Source organism: Elephas maximus, chromosome 2 (genome assembly GCF_024166365.1).
Source record: "Elephas maximus indicus isolate mEleMax1 chromosome 2, mEleMax1 primary haplotype, whole genome shotgun sequence".
NCBI classification, from domain to species: domain Eukaryota; kingdom Metazoa; phylum Chordata; class Mammalia; order Proboscidea; family Elephantidae; genus Elephas; species Elephas maximus.
Window position 1 is genome coordinate 171,063,854 of NC_064820.1, and position 23,162 is coordinate 171,087,015.

The 23,162-nt window shown below is 41.0% G+C and overlaps 2 protein-coding genes across 6 annotated transcripts in view; one reads left to right on the plus strand and one right to left on the minus strand.

Annotated features, from left to right (window-relative positions):
* Window positions 1-19,883, minus strand: part of GEMIN5 (gem nuclear organelle associated protein 5) — a 42,235-nt gene extending 22,352 nt beyond the window's left edge. For 3 of the 5 annotated variants that reach the window (XM_049874170.1, XM_049874169.1, XM_049874173.1), the window contains exons 1-12: window positions 19,639-19,883; window positions 18,668-18,828; window positions 17,129-17,310; window positions 13,170-13,321; window positions 12,433-12,552; window positions 10,784-10,916; window positions 9,564-9,729; window positions 8,458-8,670; window positions 7,176-7,261; window positions 3,883-3,965; window positions 2,547-2,683; window positions 548-621 (exon numbers count right to left, since the gene is read on the minus strand). In XM_049874170.1, the coding sequence (XP_049730127.1) occupies window positions 548-621; window positions 2,547-2,683; window positions 3,883-3,965; window positions 7,176-7,261; window positions 8,458-8,670; window positions 9,564-9,729; window positions 10,784-10,916; window positions 12,433-12,552; window positions 13,170-13,321; window positions 17,129-17,310; window positions 18,668-18,828; window positions 19,639-19,804 (1,673 nt within the window). In that variant the 5' untranslated portion in view covers window positions 19,805-19,883. The remainder of the gene's footprint in view (window positions 1-547; window positions 622-2,546; window positions 2,684-3,882; window positions 3,966-7,175; window positions 7,262-8,457; window positions 8,671-9,563; window positions 9,730-10,783; window positions 10,917-12,432; window positions 12,553-13,169; window positions 13,322-17,128; window positions 17,311-18,667; window positions 18,829-19,638) is intronic. The other 2 variants (XM_049874172.1, XM_049874171.1) reach the window with 1 other exon arrangement.
* Window positions 19,884-21,824: 1,941 nt separating this feature from the next.
* Window positions 21,825-23,162, plus strand: part of MRPL22 (mitochondrial ribosomal protein L22) — a 40,063-nt gene continuing 38,725 nt past the window's right edge. The window contains exons 1-2 of the mRNA XM_049874185.1: window positions 21,825-21,860; window positions 21,943-21,991. Coding sequence (XP_049730142.1) covers window positions 21,833-21,860; window positions 21,943-21,991 — 77 coding nt within the window. The 5' untranslated portion in view covers window positions 21,825-21,832. The remainder of the gene's footprint in view (window positions 21,861-21,942; window positions 21,992-23,162) is intronic.

Genomic DNA, 23,162 nt, shown 5'->3' on the forward strand with positions numbered 1-23,162 from the left:
TCTATGGTCAACACTGGACACGTTATAGCGAGGCCTAAAAAGCACCTCTGCCTGCTGTTGTTCGCTGCCGTTGAGCCTGCCCCCGACTCATGGTGACCCGACGTGTTACAGAGTAGAACTGCTCCACAGGGCTTTCTTAGCCGTCATCTTTACAGAAGCAGCTCACCAGGCCTTTCTTCTGTGGAGCCAGTGGGTGAGTCTGAACCACCAACCTTTAGGTTAACAGCCAATCGCAAGCCACTTGTGCCACCCAGGCTCCTTAGGCTTACTTTAAAAAAATGGAAAAAGATTTAGGTAGGTCAATGCAGGTGATGAGCTTTCTATCAGGCATAGGACAACCATGGAAAAAACACTGTAGCCAAAATACTCTCCATCATTCTGCAGTTCTCAAAGATGCAGAACACTCCTAGATCATCGAGGAGAGCGAGGATAAATCAGAAAACCAAATACAACAGGGCTTCCCCAACTAGCATTACAGATGGCATTAACCAGCTGGTAATCAACTGTACGTGCGATTACAAAGTTTCTTTTTTAAATAAACACATACCCATCTTCATTGCCAAGAGCCATGATTTTGCCATCTGCTTTCCAGCTGATCTCTGTGTGTACTGGCAATTTGTACTAGGAAGCAAAACAAAGCAATCTTGACTAAAAACATTGCTCTTCACTCCCTACATCTTACAAATCAGTGATGACAGTGCCGTGGGTTAAATTGTGTCTCCCCAAACTAGATGTCAGAATCCTAGCCCCTATATATGTGGAGGTGATCCCATCTGGTAATGGGGTTTTCTTTTTATGCTAACAAGGCCATATTAAGTGTAGTGTGTGTCTTAAGCCAACCACTTTTGAGACATAAAAGGAAGAGATCAGCCACAGAAGCAAGCAAGTACAAATGGGGAATACAGATGCCACATGAAGATTGCCAAGGAAATGAGGAACAGAAGCCGAAAAGAGACAAGGGCCTTCCCCCAGAGCCCACAGAGAAAGAGCTTTTCCCTGGGGCTGGCACCCTCAACTTGGACCTTTAGCCTCCTAAATAAGAAAATAAATTTTTGTTTGTTAAAGCCACCCAACTGTGGGTATTTCTGTTATAGCAGCACTAGATAACTAAGAGAACATGAGGAAAAAAAATCCCTAGAGTTTAAAACGCTCTAATCATACAATAGCCATGCTTGTAAATAATCTATATAATTAGTGGAAGAACTATGGAACAAGTGTTCCAATTTCCTAATTGGGACAAAAAAAGAGAGGCCGGTCAGTATTAAATGTCTAACCTTGTGAAATGAACTGCATTAGAATGATTTTTATCCCATGATAAAGAGTGAAACATGTCGGTTGGCTTTGACAATACAAGTGTCTTGGTCTCAACAAGCTATACACACTCTCCTTGTTGTCTTCCTATCTTTTTTAAATTTCCTTTCCAGGAGCATTCTTCTCGACTTTTCTATGTTGGTGTTCCCCAAGACCGCCTGGCCCCTCTTCTCTTCTTACCTCTCTCTTTAGCCCACCTCATACTGCCCACAGCTTCTTCACCTACCATTTAAGTGCAAAGGGATTTCAAATTTCTATTCCCATTTTAGGCTCCTCCTCTGAACTTCTGGTTTATATATTCAACTAAAGCTCAAGAAAAACAGGAATTCTGTCTCTTTTATTAATTGCTGAATGTTAACATTCAGGTAACATTTAAGACAATGAAAGAGTATAATCAATACAACGTAATCCCATTTATGAATTAAGTGTCATTTTTGCACTAGCTATACAAAAAACGGAAACCCTGGTGGTGTACTGGTTAAGTGTTACGGCTCCTAACCAAAGGGTCAGCAGTTTGAATCTGCCAGGTGCTCCTTGGAAACCATATGGGGCAGTTCTACTCTGCCCTATAGGGTCGCTATGAGTCAGAATCGACTCGACGGCACTGGGTTTGGTTTTTTTATACCGAAAAACAGCGAGTTACACTATTATCTTGAAAGGTAAGGCTCAATATTTATGGTCTGACTTCAAAAGATATTTCTGACACACTGATATGTAGACAGAATGGCAAAGCAAATGTGATTAAATGTGAGAATCTAGATAAAGGATAAAAGAGAATTCTTTGTATTATTATTATTCTACCTCTTGTGTAAATCTGAAATTATTTCAAACTAAGAAAACAAACACAAAAACAAAATGACTGCTCTATTTTGAGCATAAAATACCTTGCAGCTGCATATGGACACCGGATTACAAAGTTACTTTTACCGAGGCGTCACTCTGGAGAAGCGGTTGGTCTGAAAAGGATGCTTAACACTCAAGATCGGAAAGTTTTAATCACCACTGCAACTGAGACAAAACTTTTTGTTGTTGTTCTTTGCTTTTTTTTTTTTTTTTTTTACTCAAGGGTAGACTCCTAAGGTATGTGTAAGAACTCAGATTCACTCACGGAGCCTTTTAAGATCATCTAAGAAATCTGACTGATCATGATGGATACCTCCAATGGCATTTATTATGCAAGACGAAAAACCCATGATGTAGAGGTAAAAAGAAGACTTTAGATCACAAGAACTCACTTTGATTGAATTGGTATCCCTGATGAGTTTGTTGATGTCAAAGGCCTCTCCACTAAGCTTCCAGGGGTTATGCTGTAAGACAATCCCTTCCCCTCCACAGCTGTATAACGTGAGGGAAGGTCTGTCTCCTTCTCCTCCTGTGAGAAGCAAGCAAACGAAGTTTACCAGTTTTGTACTTCAGCAGGTCAACTATTTGTTGCTATAGTATGGTCAAATTATACTATAAGTTGTTTAAGAGAACTGTATATTTGAAACATTTTAATAAAGCTCACTATTCCTTGTATCTGAACATATTTGCTTTTAACATTCTTCTGGCATTCAAAATAGGAGAGGCGCCAAAGCTGGGAACAGAAAATACACATCTATGGTCTCAAATCAAAGCTTTTATCTTGAAAATTTACTTTTTCTTCCAGAAAGAAGTATTCTACTCTTTGGGCATATAAATATACGGAGCTGAAGAACTTACTATGACTAACTATAAGGAGGTGTCCTCAAAACAATGATTTCCTGTATTACAACACCTTATTAATTTTAAAGAAGCAAACAGTGGTTCTGGTGGGTTTCTGTAAGGGCAAGTTTTATTTCCAACATTGTATCTCCAGTGCTAGGACCATGCCTGGCACAAAGGAAGTAAAAGTAGTCAATAAACATTTGTTGAATGAACAAACTACACTTCTAAGGCTGCTTGAGTTCTGATAATTTACACTATCTGTAACCTCTCTGTAATGCGAATACTACGGAAATTTACAACGTTTCATCACAGATGGTTAAGAAAAGTTCGTCAGAGACTTTTGCGGAACACATTCATTTTAAAGGATATTATAAAAGACCCACCACTTTAGGGCTAAGGAAAAGAAAGAAAAGGTTGTGGGGCTAGAAGCAGGAAAGGGGCAGAATATACTGAAAGGCAAGAGGAGATGATTTGAGAAATTCTAGGTTTGCTTTACTGTGGGCGAAATGGATGATCATTATTCCATTAATACAATGAAATGACATTCTAAGTCTGATAAAATTAAGTGATAGTAAGTTATAATGAAGAACACTGGATGGGGTATTAGGACCCAGCATATGATAACTACGCCCACAATAAGAACATTCAGCTCTAAGAGAACCAACAATGTCTTAGTTAGCTTTGGAAGGCTTATGATGAATGGCTTCTCCCAGGAATTCCAACTTATCATCTGCCACGTCATGGATGCCTGGGGACACAGCAGCCTATAGAAGGAATCCCTGCACTAGAATACTTATATGAATCTGTCCAGTTTTAGTATTTTAGGATTAACCTGAAAGAAAGAGAATGCCTTCACATTTATCATAGAATGGCTTGGACACTTACCGAGTGACATAGGGGGCACCGGTGGCCCCCAGGCTAGAGTGTACACAGTCTTCTTATGATATGTGCTAGAAACCTGTGGCGGTCTGGAGGGGCAGGAAGGGAAGTAACACAAAGAGTTAAACAAAAAGGCATAGTGGAAAAAAGACCATCTTTTTCTAAAAGGTCGCTATTATGAACTTAGTTGCCGATACTAGAGAAAGATACTTTACCAGTACCCTTCTCCAAACAGTTAATTGTAAAGAAGCGAATACATAAAGAACATACCATGTACAGTATCTACTTCAAAATGAGTAAGTCCCTGATATACTTTACCCAGAAACAAATGTTACCCCTACCCATCTGGTCAGTTGAGATCATTTTCTCCATCTCTCCCTCTGAGTCACCCACTTCAATTAAATGTCAAATATTCTAATATTACTGGTTACACAGGAACATAAAGGCTTTCATGACTGAGAAACATAGGCTGTTTCTTCCATTTGTCTACACAGAAATAGCAAACTGTTCAGCCCAGAACTGAGCTTACTGCTAAGCATACATCATTACCATTCAGATACGCCTATCTCATATGCAAGTAAAAGACTAGAAATCATCTTAGGCTTACTCATGCCATTAACATTATGTTCTTGAACCAATTTCAGGTTTTAATGTTTTTTAAAGAAACTTTGATTGTAAGTATTTTCTAAGGTTGCTGCGGTGATAAATGATATGCGATGTATCAGTAAAAAATGTTTAGCTTCTTGGAAAAAAAAGGGCAGCACTGTTACCTTTAATGTAAATTACATTCTTTGTAAGCTTTTAGAATTCTAGGATTCCAGAACCTATGACTGAACTAGCTGTTGACTGATTTACTTTCCATGTTAGCCAACAGAAGTATAGTTACCATTCTAGACAATGAACCAAAATTTCTTTGGCTAAAAGCAGCAGAATTAACAGTTCTGGCTGAATACCTAACAACATACTTATAGCAATATCCTTTTCCGTACACGCCTCTTCTAGCATTAGTTTGCATATTCAGGTCATAATAACAAGAAGGTTGTTAATAAAATCAGTAATTTTGTAACTATACTTGTTGCCATCAAGTTGATTCTAACTCACAGCGACCCCACAGGACAGAGCTGAACTGCCTCATAGGGTTTCCAAGGAGCAGATGGTAGATTCTAGCTGCCGACCTTTTGGTTAGCAGCCAAGCTTGTAACCACTGTGCCACCAGGGTTATACCAAGCTGTTTAAAAACTGATACATGACTTTATTTTCTCTTTGAGATAGTGCAGTATTTTTTACTTTCAGAATTAAAAAAGGGAAAAAAGAGTTACTTACATGTAGGTTCTATATAAATACTTAATTACATATAAAGAAGATTAATTCTGCAGTATAATAAATTATTCCCACTTGGAAGTGAACGGTCCAGAGCAAGGGTAGGCAAACTTTTCTTGTAAAGGGCCAGGGAGTAAGTATTTCAGGTTTTCTGAGACGTAGTCTCTGTCACTACTGTGCAGCTCTGCGGAGTGTGAAAGCAGCCACAGACAAGACATGAACAAATGGTGTGGCTGTGATGGACGATAGTTCATCAAGCCTGGTATAGAACAATACTGCCCCCAAAAAACTTTCTACGATAATAAAAATATTCTACTAGTCACATATGGCTATTTTTCCTTTTTTTGTGTGCTTTAGGTGAAAGTTTACAGAACAAGTTAGTTTCCCATTCTATAGTTTGTACATAAAGTGCTCTATGACACTGGTTTCACTCCTCACATTCTAGCTTCCCTACTTTCTTTCATCCTGGTTTTCTACCCCTTCCTGCCTTCTCATCTTTACTTTTGGGCAAATGTTGCCCTTTTGATCTCACATAATTGATTGTTCTAAGGAGCATGCTCCTCTTGGGTGTTACTGTTTATTTTAGGGCCATAGTCTAAGGGGATCCTCCAGTCTGTTAAACCAGTAAATCTAGTCTTTTTCTTTTTTAAGAATTTCATTTTTTTCTTGCAATTTTTCTCCCACTCTATCTGGGATCCCAGTCAGAGGGGTCAGTAATGGTAATTGGGTACTATCTAGTTCTTCTGGTTTCAGAGGCATGTAGGCTGTGGTTCATGTGGTTATTTTTCACTTGAGAGGCAGCTACTGGCTACAAATTGAACTGTGCAGGTCTAGAATCTAATAGAACTCTAGAGTAGTTTTGTCTGATAGATGTGGACTATGAACTACACATACACATATACAACTTAAAATTTTCTAATAGTCACATTAAAAAGTAAAATAAATTTTAGTTTTAATAATATATTTAACTTACTATATTAAAAAATTAAATTGTAATCAAAATAAAAAAACTGAAAATTTTTTTGTACTAAGTAATTCAAATTTGGTGTGTATTTTACACTCACAGCACATCTCAATTTGGACTTGCCACACTGCAAGTGTTCAATAGCCACAACAGCCACTGGTTAGTGACTACTATAAAGGACACAACAGCTTTAGACCAAACTTTCAGTTTACAGGAAACAGAGGGAATAGAGAAATGAGTTAGAAGTCACCACGAGGAAATACGCAGACAAGCCCAAAATATAGCATATCCTACAACAACTTAACCACAGTCTTCAAATTGAAAAGGTAATGTTATGCAAAGAAGTTAGGGCAGTACTCTAGATTAAAAGGCTAAAGATATGTAACAACAAACTGCAGTGTGTCAACCCTGATTGAATACTAATTTGGAAAAGAAAAAACAAACAAAAAAATAGCTAGAAAAAACATTTTTGGCCCAACTGAGAAAACTGAATATGGATCAGATGTCAGACCACATTAGGCAATTACTGTTAATTTTCTTAAGGTGATTATAATATTGTGGTTTTATACAAGAGAATGTCCTTATTTGCAGAAATGTAAGACAGAAATGTCATACCTGCAACTTAGTTTCATGTATTTCAGGTAAAATATAAAAAGAGAGACATGCATATACACAAAGATAAAGCAAATATAGCAGAACTGTTGAATCCAGATGGAAGAAGGTATAGTCTTTCAACCTTTACGTATGTCTGAAATTTTTTGTGGGGGGGAAAAAAACACTTGAGGGAAACCAAAAGGAAGTTATTTATTTTGGTGGTTTTCAAAGGTCAGATGGGCTAAATTACTGTCACCCAAATAATTTTTTAAGAAGTCAGAGTTCCAGGCCCTAGCCTCAGAGCCAGAATCTTATCTTCCAAACGCTTCCCAGACAACTGTGATATATATCGAGGTTTATGAACTCAAAATCAAATCCATCACTGACATTCTGATCAATGTGCTCAATTACTCTTTCTTACTTGTTGGAGTAGGTGTCATACAAGCCCACTTTTCCATCATCAGTTCCAAATGCTAAGCAACCTTCCTTGGTTGGGTGCCAGCACAGCTACAAAAAAAAAAAAAAAAAAGTTGCCAAGTAAGAATGTATGAGAGGACGGACACACAGGAAATTCCCATTATCTTTTACGGACTAAAATGAGAAACTTTCTTGTTCTTGGTTTCTTCTAATTTCAAAAGTAACAAATCTTCATTATTTAAAAAGACAGAAACAAAAACGCATTAAAAACAAAGTACAGTCACCTATAATTTCACCCACCAAAAAAACTCATTACTAGTTTTGTATCTTTCCAGACATTTTGTTGTGAATAAACAGAGATATACACTATTCTTAAACATGAGTTCAAATATTTAAATGATGTCTATGATATAATACTGAGTGGGGAGAAAAGACTCCAAAACAATTTAAAAAGAATGGTTCTAATTATGATAAAGAAGATTTGGAAAGCTCTATTGCAAACTGTCAATAGTGGTTCTCTGGATTAGGTAAGTGGAAGAATGGTGTGGAAGTTGGGGCAGGAAAATACTTTTGCTTTCTACACTGCTGTATTGTTTGGTTTTATTTTTAAACCACAAATGTTTACTGCTTCTACAGTAAATACCGTACCAACAACAGAAGTATCAATTAGGAGGAAAGGAAAAATCACACATACTACTTTGTAAACTGCATTCCCTGTTTTATAATTTGCATTTTTCATGAATCATTACCATCTTCCCACATCAAAAGAAATCTACATTATCATTTTTCATAATGTATTCCCATTCCAACATGAGTTTATTTCATAGTTTAATGTATCTTTTAAGAACACATATTCAGGTTATTCCTAATTTCTTACTATTAGAAAATACGGTGACTTGAACAAGGTCTTAACAATTTTAAACCCTGTATTTTGGGAAAATGGGTTATGTTACAAAACCCTGGCGGCATAGTGGTTAACTGCTATGGCTGCTAACCAAAAACGTTGGCAGTTCAAACCCACCAGGTGCTTCTTGGAAACTCTATGGGGCAGTTTTACTCTGACCTATAGGGTCGCTATGAGTTGGAATTGACTTGATGGCAATGGGTTTGGTTTTTTGATTTTAGGTTAGGTTAGAGAGTGTACTTTTATTTTTCTAGTTTTGAATTTCATTGAAAATGCCCTTTACCAAGTTTAGATTCCCAACAGAGTCCATTTAAGTAAGCAGATATTCTCTAAAAGAGACTTATTTGAAAAAAAGTTCAAAGCAAGCTCAAAGCATCCTTACCGCTGTAACCTTGGACTTGACACCCTGCCAAAAATTTTTCACATCATAGTTGTTTTTTAAGGACAGTGTATTCCATACACGGATCATGCCATCCCCAACGCCTATAGCCAAACAGCCAATGTCCACAGGAGAGAAAGCAAGACTGTAGGCAAACCCACCAAGGGAAGGTAGGGTCCAGCAGCACTCCATGGTGGACATGTCCCAACATTTTATCTGAAAAAGATTAAGGGTAAGAGGCCTAAATATAAAAAAGAACAAAGAAATAGGAAAAAGAATCAACATTTCAAATGGGATGAGCTCACAGAGTGGTTAAGAATAATCTAACTCTTCCAGTAGGAACTGGAAAAAGTATACCTTAGGAAGAAGAAAAAAAAAATCTCAATAACGAACTGTAGAGCTCAAAGGGATTTTAGAATACCTTTATTCCCAGAGGGGTCAAGTGAATTCAGGGTCATACAATTAATATTAAAACCAGAACCTAGGCCTTCCATTTCCCATCCATTTCCCAGAGTTCCATGTCTTTTCCATTCTACTATATTGATAATTTCACTCTGCAGACTCGAAATAAGGATGAAAATAGCCTCAGAACAATGGAGAAATTTAATAGTTGCTAGCCTCAAAAAGCCTAATAACTGATCAGACCCAGGAGAGGAGGACTGATATGTTTTTCATTTGTCAACTGTTTTACAGAGAAGAAAAAACAAAACCTATCAAACAAACCTAGCTTAAATGCAAAACAAAAAAGGGCAAAGACTCCAAATAAAGCCAGTTCTCTTTCAGACAGAGAGCAAGATGCAGATGTTTCTGCTACTCAAACTACAGAGCAACGTATCTTGAGGCAAAAGCACAAGGACCTCACACATTCTTCTCTGGTGTAGCTGCTCTTCTCTATGTCTGCATTAGCTTCTGCTAAGCATCGTGGTAGTTCCTCGTATTTCTCCTACCTGTAATATTGTTGCTCTATTTAGTAACAATAACTCTGAAATTGGAATCCTGGATGGAGTGGGGTGGGATGTGAGAGTTGATGGGTTGTTTGAAAAAGCCCTCTGATATGATCCAAATTGTAAATCACTGCTCTACATTGAACCCAAATCAGTGGTTCTTACGTCTCTATCCATTGATGTGGAAAGCAGCAGTTTTTTGTTGTCTTCAGTTTGTAAAGGACATAAATTAAACACAATTCTTGAATGAGTTTGCCCTTCTGATGAAGCACTGAAGAGGGTATATTTCCGTCTCCAAGACTGGGTGAGATCCCATAGCAGCAGTTCGCCTCTGCAAAGGGAAAATAAAGTGTTAGTTCCCTTTCACAACCTGAAAACAAAAGGGTCTGTTGGGTCAGAGTCTAGGCTGCAAAATAATTTTTGTTAGTTGTTCCTATAAGAGGAAAAAAAAAAAAACTCGAGATATGCATATCTCTGGAAGAATACACACAAAACAACACCAACAGTCATTGCCCATAAAGGAGGGCAACCAGGTTGTTAGTGAAGACAGACATAGAAAGGAAGCTTTAAAAATAGATACATAGACAGGTTTCCCTATCACCTTTAATTATATAATGCCACCATAATTTGCACAGTCCTTTAGATAATATCTCTTTCTTGGGGCAGGGAGAGGGGTGGGCGTAGGGGCAAGGCTAACATTTTGGTGGAATTTCTACATGCTTTACCTGCACTGGAAACCCTGGTGGCGTAGTGGTTAAGCGCTATGGCTGCTAACCAAAGGGTCGGCAGTTTGAATCCACCAGGTGCTCCTTGGAAACTCTACGGGGCAGTTCTACTCTGTCCTATAGGGTCACTATGAGTCAGAATCGACTTGACGGCACTAGGTTTGGTTTTTGGTTTTTTTACCTGCATTACATTATTTAAAAGTAGGGACGTTGTCTGTCAAATTCCCTCATTATCTCAAGCAAGTAGAAGCAGGCACTCAATAAATACTTGCTTAACAAATGACTACAACTACCTTAAGAGATAGGAAACATTATAACCATCCCCTTTTAAACACAATCACTGAAGCTCAGAAAAGCAAAGTGTTTTGCTCATGAACACACAGCAGGTAAGTAACAGAACTGATACTGGAATTCAATTCTGCCTGACTTCAGAGCCACACTTTAACCACCAGGCTATACTTATTTGATCATTTCACATCCCTGTTAGTAGGCAGCACCTTTATTAGACCCATGACTTTTCCATTACAAATGGTCTATCAGGATACAAGCCTTGGCCATTGCTTTCTCCATCTTCTATCTCTATAAAAAGAAGCCTAGGAATCATGAGGCTCAAAAGGAGAACAAAATATGTTAGAGAAAACATGGCCAAAAAACACTTACCCCGAACAGCTGGATACCAGCTGTGTTGGCTGATCACTGGGCCAATGGAGTGTCAACCAAAGGCGTTCTTTAACAGTTGGGTCTATCCCCCCTCCTCTTCTCTTCAAAAAGGGCAATTTCAAAATCATTACCCCTGCAGATAAAAAGAAGGTCAATGGACACTCCAGAGAGTGTAACTAAATGCATGAAATCACTAGCAGTTCATGATACACAAACAGTTTGTGGTTTAAAAGTTTATTTGGTAGTTTGGGTATTTAGAACTCAGAGACTTCACTCCCCCATAGAAACATCATTATAAATAGTGGTTAATATTAGTCTAGCTACATTTAGGTTAAGCGAGCTTTTACAGGCTGTCTTGGCAACCTAAACACATTAAGAATATTGTTTCTCCAGGAAAATGAGTTCCAACTGGAGTTGAGAACCCAGGTGGTAACACAACCTGAGATCCTCCAAAGCTGGAAAAACAAAGGATGGGATTCCTTCTTCCAGCGGACAAGAAATCCAACAAAGGGGGGAAATCTGGCAATCAACACTTTGTGACAAGGAAGCGCCTCCATCCCTGGCATGCTACTAATCAGTAGTTCTTAATTTCAATTGAACGTCAGAATCACAGGCAGAGCATTTAAAAATACACATGTACCATATCACAACCACTGCCATCGAGTCGATTCCGACTCATAGCAACCCTGTACACATACCAGGGCCCAATTCTTGGAGATTCTGCTTCAGCAGATCTGAGGTGGGGCTCGGGCACCTACACTCTTCAAAAAATTTCCGCCTGATTCTACAGCACAACCAAATTGAAGACCACTGTACTAAACATATATAAGTTTAGAGGTTACCCCCCTGGAGGGATTCTTAACCTGATGTTGTTCCTACTTGGGATTTTAGCTGTAGTATGTCGAAAAGTAGGCCACAAACCTTAAAAAAAAAATTGTTTTCCAAAGTCATACCACTAGTTACCATTAACTAATCCCTAACTACGTGCCAAGCCCTAACTGTGCTACTTGCTTTACACACGTTTATGCATTTGGGCAAAGATATATTAATTTTCATGGTTTAAAATAAAGTGGAGAAAGAAGAGAAGACCACCATAAAGAGAAAGACTAGATTTTTATTATAAAGGTAACATCTACTTGTCTTGGAGTTTCTCTCAATTTGGAAACTTATGGCACAAGTTCTATTAAAGAGAGAAGCATGGAAAGACTAAATGATTGACGGTCTCTGTAAACTGGATAAACTTTTAGATTTAAACGTACATGTCTATGGTGGGCATCATTTATTCTGCATTTGTTCATTAAAAGCACTTACTCTCAAGATCTTTTCTACTCCTCTGACCTAGGTCTTGCCAAGTTCCAATATTCCTGTTCTCATAATAAACATTCTGCCTCCATGCCAAACAGTTCTATGTAAGTCTTTACCTTCTCCTGGCATGCATCAGAAACTCTCATCTTCAACACCAAAGCCAGATGTTTAGAGCACAGAGAGTTCTAGCTCAGACGCAACTGGAAAAGCAACTTTCGGGATAGAAAAGTAAAAAACTTTCTAATAAATGACACACTCTCAGAGGCCAGGACAAGACAGAATAAAACACTTCTAGTTCAACCAGGCCAATCTAGATTATTTCATGAAGGAAGTGGCAATCTTACCTCGGCCTCTGGAGCAGCTCCAGATTCGAATAGTCTGATCTTTGCTTCCAGTGGCTAAGTAGCAGCCTTTTGTTACTGGAGTTTGTGGTATAACTTTCCCATTGGGAATTTCAGGTTCTTCTAGAGAGAAATGGCAATTGTTTTTGATTTGCATTACATATGCATTTATCAAAGAAAAATTAGTTCACTGGGGTTCCCATAGCTATCTTTCTTCATAGTTCTGATCTATAAAACCTTAAACTTGAAAAATTCCAATGATATAATTCTACCCAGTTTGTTCCCTAGGTCTACAGAGCACTGACGTTGTTGTAGCTGCCGCTGAGTCGGCCCTTGACTCATGGTGACCCCCATGCATGATGGAATGAAACACTGCCTGGTCCTGCACCATCCCCACGACTGGTTACAGATCAACCTGGGCTTGCGATCCACAGAGCTTTCATTGGCTGACTTTTAGAAGTAGATCACCAGGCCTTTCTTCCTAGTCTGTTTCAGTCTGGAAACTCCACTGAGGCCTATTCAGCACCACAGCAACATGCAAGTCTCCACTGACAGATGGGTGGTGGCTGCTCGTGAGGTGCACTGAGTGGGAATCGAACCCAGGTCTTCTGCACTAAAGGCAACAATTCTACCACTGAACTACTACTGCCCCCGCTCTAATTATTTAGAGATCCTTGTATGATCATGATAGCTTAGGTTTATTTCTCTGAGCTCTGAACCCTCCCTTAAATCATCTTTACCTGAATTTTCCTCTTGATTTATGGATAAACAGTCTTCACCAGGGAGGGGACACCAGGCTATGGAGTGGATTTCATCGTCATGGCCTCGAAGCCTGTGAATTACTTCTCCTTTCTTACTGATGTCAATTATAACCACCATGCCATCCTTGTAGCTAAAAAACAAGAGTTAGGAATATTATTGGAAAATAAAGATAGCACAGCCTCTCTAGTAAACATTTTGGCTTAGGAGCTATCACTGCACATTTCTAAAAGGTACAGTTGAGGAAAGGAAGAAAAGTAATTTTTTGTCCTTTTTCCAAAGTGCGCATTTCATGCATCCTGGTTTTGTGAAAACCCCCTACATGAACAAACTGTTTGCACTAAGTAACACTGTACAATGCTGCCTGGCACAAAGCTCAAACAGTACAGCTTACATACTGGGCATCGGAACCACAGGGAGAGCTTTTAAAGGTTCACATGCCAGGGCCCAACTCCTAGAGATTCTAATTCAGCAGGCCTGAGATGGGGCTCAGGCACCTACACTTTTCCAAAAATTTCCAGCTGAATCTGCAGCACGACCAGCTTCTTTAAGTTATAGAATAGTTCTTATAGAGGTCTAGCCAACTCCTCTAATTAGAGACGAATTTGTCCCAGTGCAATGAGAAAGATTATGTCTTTACAAGTTCCAGTGTGATGGATTGCTTTTATATGGCCTTTTTCACCATGGTCTTATAACTCCCAACCAAAAGACTGCATGGGACTATGCAAATAAGATAACTGTGGCCCATCAAGCGAGACTGGTCAGTTTTGCCATCCTGCGAGGCTTAAAATGAGTCGTCCCAGAGGTAGGAGGAGGAGATCTCACCACCTTCAAGAAAGAAGAATCTAGGATCCCTACGCTGAGAAGCTCCTGAAACCAGCAGACAGGCAGAAAGAGAGTAAGAAACCGCGGCAGAGAAACGGCAGCAGCAGAGCCAGGAGACCAGCTGGCGACGGCCCAGCCCACAGAGCTCACGGAGTGAGAAAGCTGAGTACCTCCAGTGGAGCTAGGTTTGACCCACTGAGCTAGAGCTGAGTGCCTTTGGACCAAGGCTTGCTGGAGGAGCGGGGTGCCTCGGGGCACTTATTGGCAGAACTAAAAGAGCTCCGTAACACTTGCCTGAGCAGGGCAGATGCTGAGGACCAGAGAGAGATATACCTATGGCTGAGAAGAGGCTGTCCTGATCGAAGAACTGTATCCTGAGTGTTCCTGAACCTGAACTGTATAATCTGTTACTTCTTTAATAAACCCCATAATCTTGAGTATTGTCTGTGAGTTCTGTGTGCTCACTGCAATGAATTATCGAACTCGGCAGAGAAGTAGAGAGTGGCATGGGAGGGATGACTGGTGTTGGAATTGACAAAGATGGTGGAGAGATGTCTGACCTGTGCATTGCAGAAATCGGCCTTGGGCTGTCGATCTTGATTCTCCTTCTCCCTCCTGAAGTTAGAGGAGGTCAGACACTACCTCCATGCCGTTTTTACACAAATGACCCTACTTTTCTAACTATGAACTTTACAAGAGCTACAGAACTCTATATTCTCGATATGGGTGTTCTAAGCTGTCAATTTTATGAACTCAGGAAAAACTGAGAAATCCTAATAGTCTTTTTTTTTTTTTTTTAAATGAGAAAGTATTTCAGACACAAAAAAGTACCTACCACCCAAAAGAAAAAAATAACTACCAAATACAGTTGAAGTCCTCTGTGTATCCCTCCCCAGTCAAAACGTTCTCCTTTGGAGGTAAATCACGACTATCAATTTGCTGTTGTATCACTCCAACCTTCCTTTATATATATTCCTAAAAAAGACAGACAACTATTTTGTATATTTTCAAACTTCATATAAATGGTACAACACTGTCTATTTTTCTGCAGCTTGTTCATTCTGTTTGTGAGTCGTTCACGTTGACATGTGTAACTCTAGCTCACAATTAGTCATTATGCTATTGTAGACTATTTCACTGTGTGAGGGTATCACTGTTTATCCATTTTCCTTTTGAAGGGCTTCCATATTTTGCTGTTACAAAAAATGCTGTTGTTAATGTTCTTGTACCCACTTAAGACAATTTTAGGTCCTATTCCTAGCGATGGAATTGCCAGGATGTAAGGTATGTACACGTCTGCTTTACTAAAAGTGCAAAGCTGCTCTCCAAAATGATTGCACCTCTTTGTTTCCTACATAATAAACTACTCTACGGGAAAAAAAAAAAAAAAAAAAAAAAATGCCATTACAGCTTAACTTTTTTTCAACATAATGAAATCATAAACCATACTGATCTCTGAAGATACAGACCTTATAAACCAAGGTAGGAGGAAACCTGAGTCTAGCTCAAACTGTCTAGCAATTTCAGTCAAGCCTTCAGGAAATAACCACTGTAATGAAGATCCTCTGAAAACAAACCATTCTGTTCAAGTCTCCAAGGTTCCCTCTGCCTTGAAGTTCCTTCTCTTCTTATGAACTGCTGCTCTTTTAAGGCTCAGCCTGATTTCAAGCTTCTCATCCTCTGATCCCTGCCTACTACCCTTTCTGCTCACTCTCTCTAATATCCCTACTGTACCAATCCTTCCACTTCATGGAGACCTCAGATCTACCACTCTTGACATTTTCACTACTGCCCACCCTCATCTGTCCTCCCATCCTTCCTCTGATGCAGCACAGATCCCAGGATCCATCATTATAATTGCTCCTTTGAAAACACCCTTAGGTCCCTTGTCTCCTCTCCCCTGGGGGTATTATACCCCATAAAACCCCGAACCTGGTTGAATTAAACCACGTTCTTTTTCAACCAGCTTGAGCAGTTTCAGTTTATGACCCTGATCTTTAAGCTTGGTACTCAACAGTGACCACAGGACCTACGATTTTCCCTAATAAGTTCACATTCTCATTCTCTGAGAAAACTGTTTTCATATCTTCTTCCCACCCATAACCTGACTGGCTTCATCACTGACTTATGCCTTGCTGAGAACATCAGAAGCCATCACAGTGGAACAAACTCTCAAGGCTTCCTACCAAATCTAAAAACCTACTTGCACCTGATCCACATTCTCAGCTGTTCTTTGTACTTGGGACTTGGGTTCAATCCTTGTAACTTCCTAACAGTTTCCCTCTTGGCATTTACCACCTCTTACTTCTGCAACAAGCTCTCTCTCTTTTGCCTCACTTCCATCAGCATGAAGACATGCCCTTGGTATCTTCCATCTAATACCCCATATACTTCCTCTGGCTTTATGTCTATGCACATTTTCTCCGCAAACTTTGTGAAAAGTTATCTCCATGTTTATCTCTACTACCTTACCCCCAGTGTTTTAAACTCACTCCGATCAGACTTTTTGTACCAAAAGGCTAGTGAAATTGTTCATGTCAAGTCTTCAAAGTTGAGTGAATGGACATCTTTGGGAGAGAAGTATGTGGAATGGGGAAGGAAAGGAATTGCTGTTCTTTCAAGGCTCAGCCTGATGCAAGCTTCTCGACCTCTGACCCCTGCCTACTACATGAAACAAACCGGGTGACCAACGGGGAGACAGGTCCCAATGCTAGTCACTTATCCAAGCTAGAAGGAGAATTCAGAACTAGAGAGACAGATCGAGTTATCTGACACTTTGGGAGTAAACGTTATATCCAAGGGCAAGTACAGAGGAAGGAAAAAGGTCAAAGAGGACATTTCCTACAAATAGAGGCTGACAGAGGGTCAGATATGAAGAATGAGCAAAGTACAGTATCATGTAAACCAAGGGAACAGAAACAAAGAGAGGGAGTGGAAGAGACAGTAAGGACCTGGAGATCACAGGAAGAAATGATGCCAAGGGCTCACGGGAGCAGCTAAATCATCTCCTTGTAAATTATCTCCCTGAATGAGGAGAAATGGGAGAAGGTAAAGTAAATGTAACATATTACCATGAACAAAAATAAATTATCAATACAGGTGGTACAGTACTCACCCAATGGCTACTAAATCTTCATGATGAGGTGAACAAGTAAGACAGAAAATTGTCCTGGGTTCAGTAAAGAGGTGCTGGCTGTCATTTCTGTTAAGCCAGTAACAGAAAATGACCCCTTTTTCATCCCCAGATACTATCAAGTCCTTTACTCGAGGAGACCAATGCAATGCTGATATTGTATGCTATAAAACAAAAAATGTTTGGTTTTTCATTTGCCAATGCTAAATTTTTGCTTAATTTTTAACCTGTATCACACACTGGCGTAACGTTAGGCACATTATAGGTACTTAACGAATGCTTGTTAGCATTAGTTATATAAAACCCAAAACGAAACCCATTGCCATGGAGTCGATTCTGACTCATAGTGACCCTATAGAACAGAGTAGAGCTGCCCCACAGAGTTTCCAAGGAATGCCTGGTAGATTTAACTGCCAACCTTTTGGTCAGCAGCTGTAGTACTTAACCACTACACCACCAGGGTTTCCAAATAGCAAGCCTATATTAACAAATGATAGGAAAATGTAGTCTATTTGGGACTAAAGAATCATGTCTAAAAAAACCATTTCTTCTTTTTATAGCTTACATGTAAAGTTCTTAATAAGAGAGTCTTTTCCTTTCCTCTGTTTGCTCAAAAGACAGGCATGTCAGGTAATCATTTGGTTTAGAAACCAGTTTCACTCGCTCACTTACAGCTTGTATCAGAGATTGGCAAATCTTATAATGTAAAGGGCCAGATAATAAATATTTTAGGCTCTGTGGGCCATACTATCTCTACTGCAAACAACTCATTGCCGTTGAGTTGATTCTGACTTATAGTGACCCTATAGGGCAGAGTAGAATTGCCCCATTGGGTTTCCATGGAGGGGCTAGTGGATTTGAACTATCGATCTCTTGGTTAACAGCCGAGCTCTTAACCACTGCTCCACCAGGGCTCCTGGGGTACTCAATTTTGCTGTTGTAGCATGAAAGTACTCAAAGACAATACTTAAACAAATAGGTGTGGCTGTGTTCCAATGAAACTATGTGCTGAAACAGTGTTGTTGTTGTTAGGTGCCACAGAGTTGGTTCCGACTCACAGCGACCCTACAGGACAGAGCAGGGTCGCTACGACCAGGTAGGGGGTAATTTACCAATCTCTGGCTTATATGCATTGCTTTTCAAAAAAGTTTAGAGGCACCTTACGCTATGTTCTTGTTGGGTGTTATACAGTGACTTCTAACTCATACTGACCCCATGTAAGCAAGCAGAACTGCCCCGTAGGGTTTCCTAGGCTGAAACCTTTACAGGAGCAGATCACCAGGCCTTTTCTCCCCTGGAGCAGGAGCTGGTAGGTTTGAACCTCTAACCTTTCTGTTAGCAGCTGAGTGCTTAACAACTGCATCACCAGGTTTCCTGACTTTACACTGTAGAGCTTCTGATCTAATAACGGATATATTTATAAAAACTGCCTTGTACAAATGAGCTAACAAAATTGCTTGAAACGAAAGAACCCTCAGCACAGATACAAAATGAGTCTGAGAAATCATTAAGCCACAGTACCTGATGGAGTGCATGTTCTGTCACAACTGTTTTCGTCTCTACATCCCAGATTTTCACAGTCCCATCGTCAGAGCTGGTGGCACAGAGGTTGTATTGACCCGGGTGATGGGAAAACGTGAAGCCAGAGACTCTTTCGGTGTGTCCCACCAACTCCCCTATGACTTCAAGCAAAACCAGACTGCAGGTTAATGAAAGCGCTGCCCATGATTCCAGGCAGAATCACACTGTTGTTGGCTGATGAGTGAGCAGATGCTTTGGAGTTTCCTAGCCCATGGTGTAACAAAAGGATCTCACTCACAAGCAGAAACCCCAAGTTCTGGTGTTGGCTCTGCCATGTGATTTCAAACAAATCATTTTATCTCACTGAGTGTGCCTTCTCAACTATAAAATGTTCAAAATACATTGCTGTACCTAGTTCACAGGTTGAAAAGCAGCACACATAAGAATGTAAAAGCGATTTTTATTTAGATCTGGTCAGGGACCGTCTGAAATAGAATACGTGGCAGGTCATATCCCAAGGCACCAGCAAAACCTAGTTTGGAACCTGGGTGCATCTGGCTCAACTCATTCGTTTTACAGAAACAAGGATCACGTATTTGCAGGATCGTTTTTACGGCCTGCAGTTACAGGCAGCCCGCAATCCCAGGAAGGCTTCCAGAGGGCCCGCGAGTGGGCGTGGGGGGCGTAAATGTTATAAAAACTCAGGTCAAGACAGTGCTAATTTCCCAGTAAGTAAGCGGTCCCACGTGTGAGCGCCAGGAGGGCGGGACCGCCGGGCCACAGCGTGGTGCAGCTCACTCTTGGAGACTCGGACGCAGCTCAGATGAGTGACCGTGGGCAAACTCCTCTCCCTGCCTGAGCCTCAGTTTCCCTATCTGTAGAAAGAGAGGCGGCCGAATACTCCCACTCGGCGACCACAGAGAGCCCAGTGGGAAGGGCAAGAAGGTCTGGGCCCAGACGTGGGCAGTTACCTCGAAACGGGGGCGTCCCATGGCTTGCGCCTGCGCCCGGGCCCACGCGGACTAGGAAGACCGAGGTCCGCGCCGCGAAGCCGAAAAGACCCCCGGGTACGGCGTCGCTGCAGCGGGCGCAGTACCAGTTGGGGGACGGAGGCAGCGTCCGCGGTTCTTGCCCCATGTCCGCGGGCCGCCTAAGATGAGAGGAGCAGCCAGAGGCGCAGCCAGAGGCGCAGGTCGTTCGGGGCACGCCGGAGCCAGGAAGGGGGCGGGGCGGGGGCGGGGCCGGCTTCGAGCCCCGCCTCCCCAGGTCTGCCACTACGGGGCGCGCCGAGGCCCAGGCCGCACGGAGCGCTCTGCTCCCGGCGCCTCAGGGTTGCGAAGGACGAGGCAGCGCTTGCTGCGCTTTGCGTGCTAACCCCGCACGCAGCCTCAGCCAGAGCCTAGCCCTGGGGTTAGACATTCTTACTCCCCAAAGCAAAACCACGTAATTAAGGGATTAGATTGGTGGAGTCATCCACTCACACTGTGAGTTCATTCTTTGGACCTGTTTAATCGCTATCCTGTCAAATGTTTCCTTTGAACGCTGTGTACCGGGGCATTTTGCTAGCTCTGGAGATTCTTTAAAGAAATCTGCGGAAGCCAAGAAGACTCTGGGTGGTGCAAACGGTTAACACTCTGGGCCACTAACTGAAAGATTGGAGGTTAGAGTCCTCCCAGTGGTTCATTGGTAAAAAAGCCTGGGAATCTACTGAAAAATCTGCTACTGAAAACCCTGTGGAGCACAATTCTGATCTGACACACGTACGGTCGCCATAAATTTGAATTGACTTGGCAGCAACTGGTATATACAAGATGCCAATTAGCAAAAAAAGATAAAAGGAGAAATAGTAAAAAAATAAAAAAAGGGGGGAAGGAACAGTTTCTGCAGCTAGGTGGAAATCCTGGCTCTGGGTTTTTGGTTTTCAAAGATTAAAGAGAAGCAGAATGGAGTGACTCTTGATTCACTTGATTGAGTGCCAACTCTGAGAAGGGAACTATGTGTTAAGTACTGTGGAGAAAAAAGAGTGAAAATTCCTTTCCAACTCAAAACATGCAAAAATGCTCAGATTTTACACTTAAACTCGTCTTGCTTGTTTGCGTTGGAAATCTGCACTTATGTATACTAGCAAACTGAAAGCTGAAAATATCTATCCTTAATATGGAGAGGGCACACATACACAAAGATGTGAATAGGGTCACTAACTTTGTAGGCACCCAGCCATAGATTGTCCACTGGTTTTGCCAGTTGTTAGTGGAAAGAAGTTAACCCACCCTGAACCCATCCTAAATCAGTTTCTTCATATGAGCAGAGAAGATGATAATCCATAACTTGAACTGATGTTCGGAATAAACGAGATTTAGTGCAGTGCCTGGTGAGCATACCCACAAAAAAACCCCAGGGCCGTCGAGTTGATTCCGACTCATAGCGACCCTGTAGGACAGAGTAGAACTGCCCCATAGAGTTTCCCAGGAGCATATATGGTAATAAATGCTCGATGAAATATTAACTCATCCCTTGGTCGGAGCCTTGATGGCACAGAGGTTAAGAGCTTGGCTGCTAACCAAAAGGTCGGCAGTTCAAATCCATCAACTGCTCCTTGGAAACCCTGCGGGGCAGTTCTCCTCTGTCGTACAGAGTCGCTATGAGTCAGAATCAACTCGATGGCAATAAAATTTCATGGGTATCTCTTGGTGGTCAACTTGGAGATTCACAGGGATAAGGACATCATACTTCGTATTTGAATGGCTTGCTCTTTTAAAAGTGCATTCATACCATCTCTAGTGATCTTTACAACAAGCTTGTGTCGTAGGGATAGCTATTTCTGACTATATTTTACTGACGAGAAAACTGAGGCCCACACGGGTTAGGTGACTTATTCATGGACCGTTTCCCTAATCCTTTCATTTGTGAGGTGAGGCTTCCCAAATTTTCTGGGTTTCTGCGAATTTATGGAAACTCACTGGTTTTCGGCCTTTATTAAGTCATTCGTTCTCAAGCACGGTTGGCCTAAACACCGTTTAGGCAACAGCAGCGTGTTCGCGGTCTCCATGACAACACCGCGGCTGTAGGTACGCTGGATCTCCGCAGAGGAAACCCAGAGTATTGCGCATGTGCTAGTCCTGGCGGCGTGTGGACTCGGAGGCTTCCGTAGAGAGACGGAGAAAGATGGCGGCCGCAGTGCTGCAGCAGTTGGGTAAGGGTTTTTTGGTGGTTAGTAGGCAGAGGAAGGGAGCTGAGATGGGAGTCTGAATTTACGGATTGTGTTGGTGTTGCAGGTGCGTTATGGATGCAGAATCTGAGGAGCCAGGGCAAGCTCGCCTTGGGGTAAGTGTCTCGCCTCGGCGTTGCAGAAGTGTCCGAGGCCTCCATTCTATTCTATGATTCAATTACTGAGCTCGTATGTGCCAGGCTTAGGTTCTGGGGCTACAGAGTCGAACAAGACAGCTAGAATCCCTGCTTTGTCACCCCATTTTCCCGCGGGCGTATCTCTTAGCCCTGCAGGTATCAGAATTATCCATTACTCTCTTTTTATTTCAAGGACCACTGCAAATGTCTTTTCTGGACAGCATCCTCTGGCCTTTCTGGACGCGGTTAGACTTTTCCACCTCCATGTGGAACTGTTCAACTTTTTTAGTTACTTCTCTATTTAGTTGCTTACATGGAGAAAGACCGTGTTTTAGCCGTAGTTTATCTTGTGTTTGACATAGGCTAAAGACTTTATGTGACATTATCGCGTACGATTTTCATAGTAATAACGAGTACTGGTGATTGCCATTTTTTTAAACAAGGAAATTGAAACCCCCAAATGTGAAATAATTTGCTCAAAGTCATCCACTTATAGGAAATTGTGACGCTTTAAACTATATTCTCCAAAGCATTCTTTGGCTTTAGGACAAAAGCATTTTTTAAGATTAGGAAATGTAATTGAGTCAGGACTGGCAAGAGTTCTTTCCCTTCCCCTTTTCATTATCTCTTTTCTGCAGTATATCTTTTGTTATTTGGAGATAGATAATCTGATTATAAGTTTCAGATCAATATATTTGTTAGCATTTATTTTATAGTAAGTAGCTTAGTTCATAGGCTTCGGAGACAGATTGTTGTGAATCCACTTTTTAACTGATTTTGGAAAATTTACTTATTTCTAAGCTTTATTAATACCTACCTCATAGAATTTTTGTGAGACTTAAATGAGATAATGCATATGAAGTGTTTAGCACAATGCATGACATGTAAATAAGCCCACCTTAAATCTCAACTGCCATCATTGTTTTTATCACTACAAATTATTATTGAGTTCTTATTTAGCTGTGTCTTAGGTTCTTGGGTCAGGGGGATGAAGAGGTGGGCTAAAGAAGGATGTAGAAAGTGCCGGCCCTTAGGCTTTGTCTGCACTTTGCTTTCTTACGTTATATTCTATTGTTCTGCCCCCAGCCACGCTGATTTACTTACTTTTTCTGACTATGCTGTGCATTCATTTGCTTCTTGGCTTTGTTCA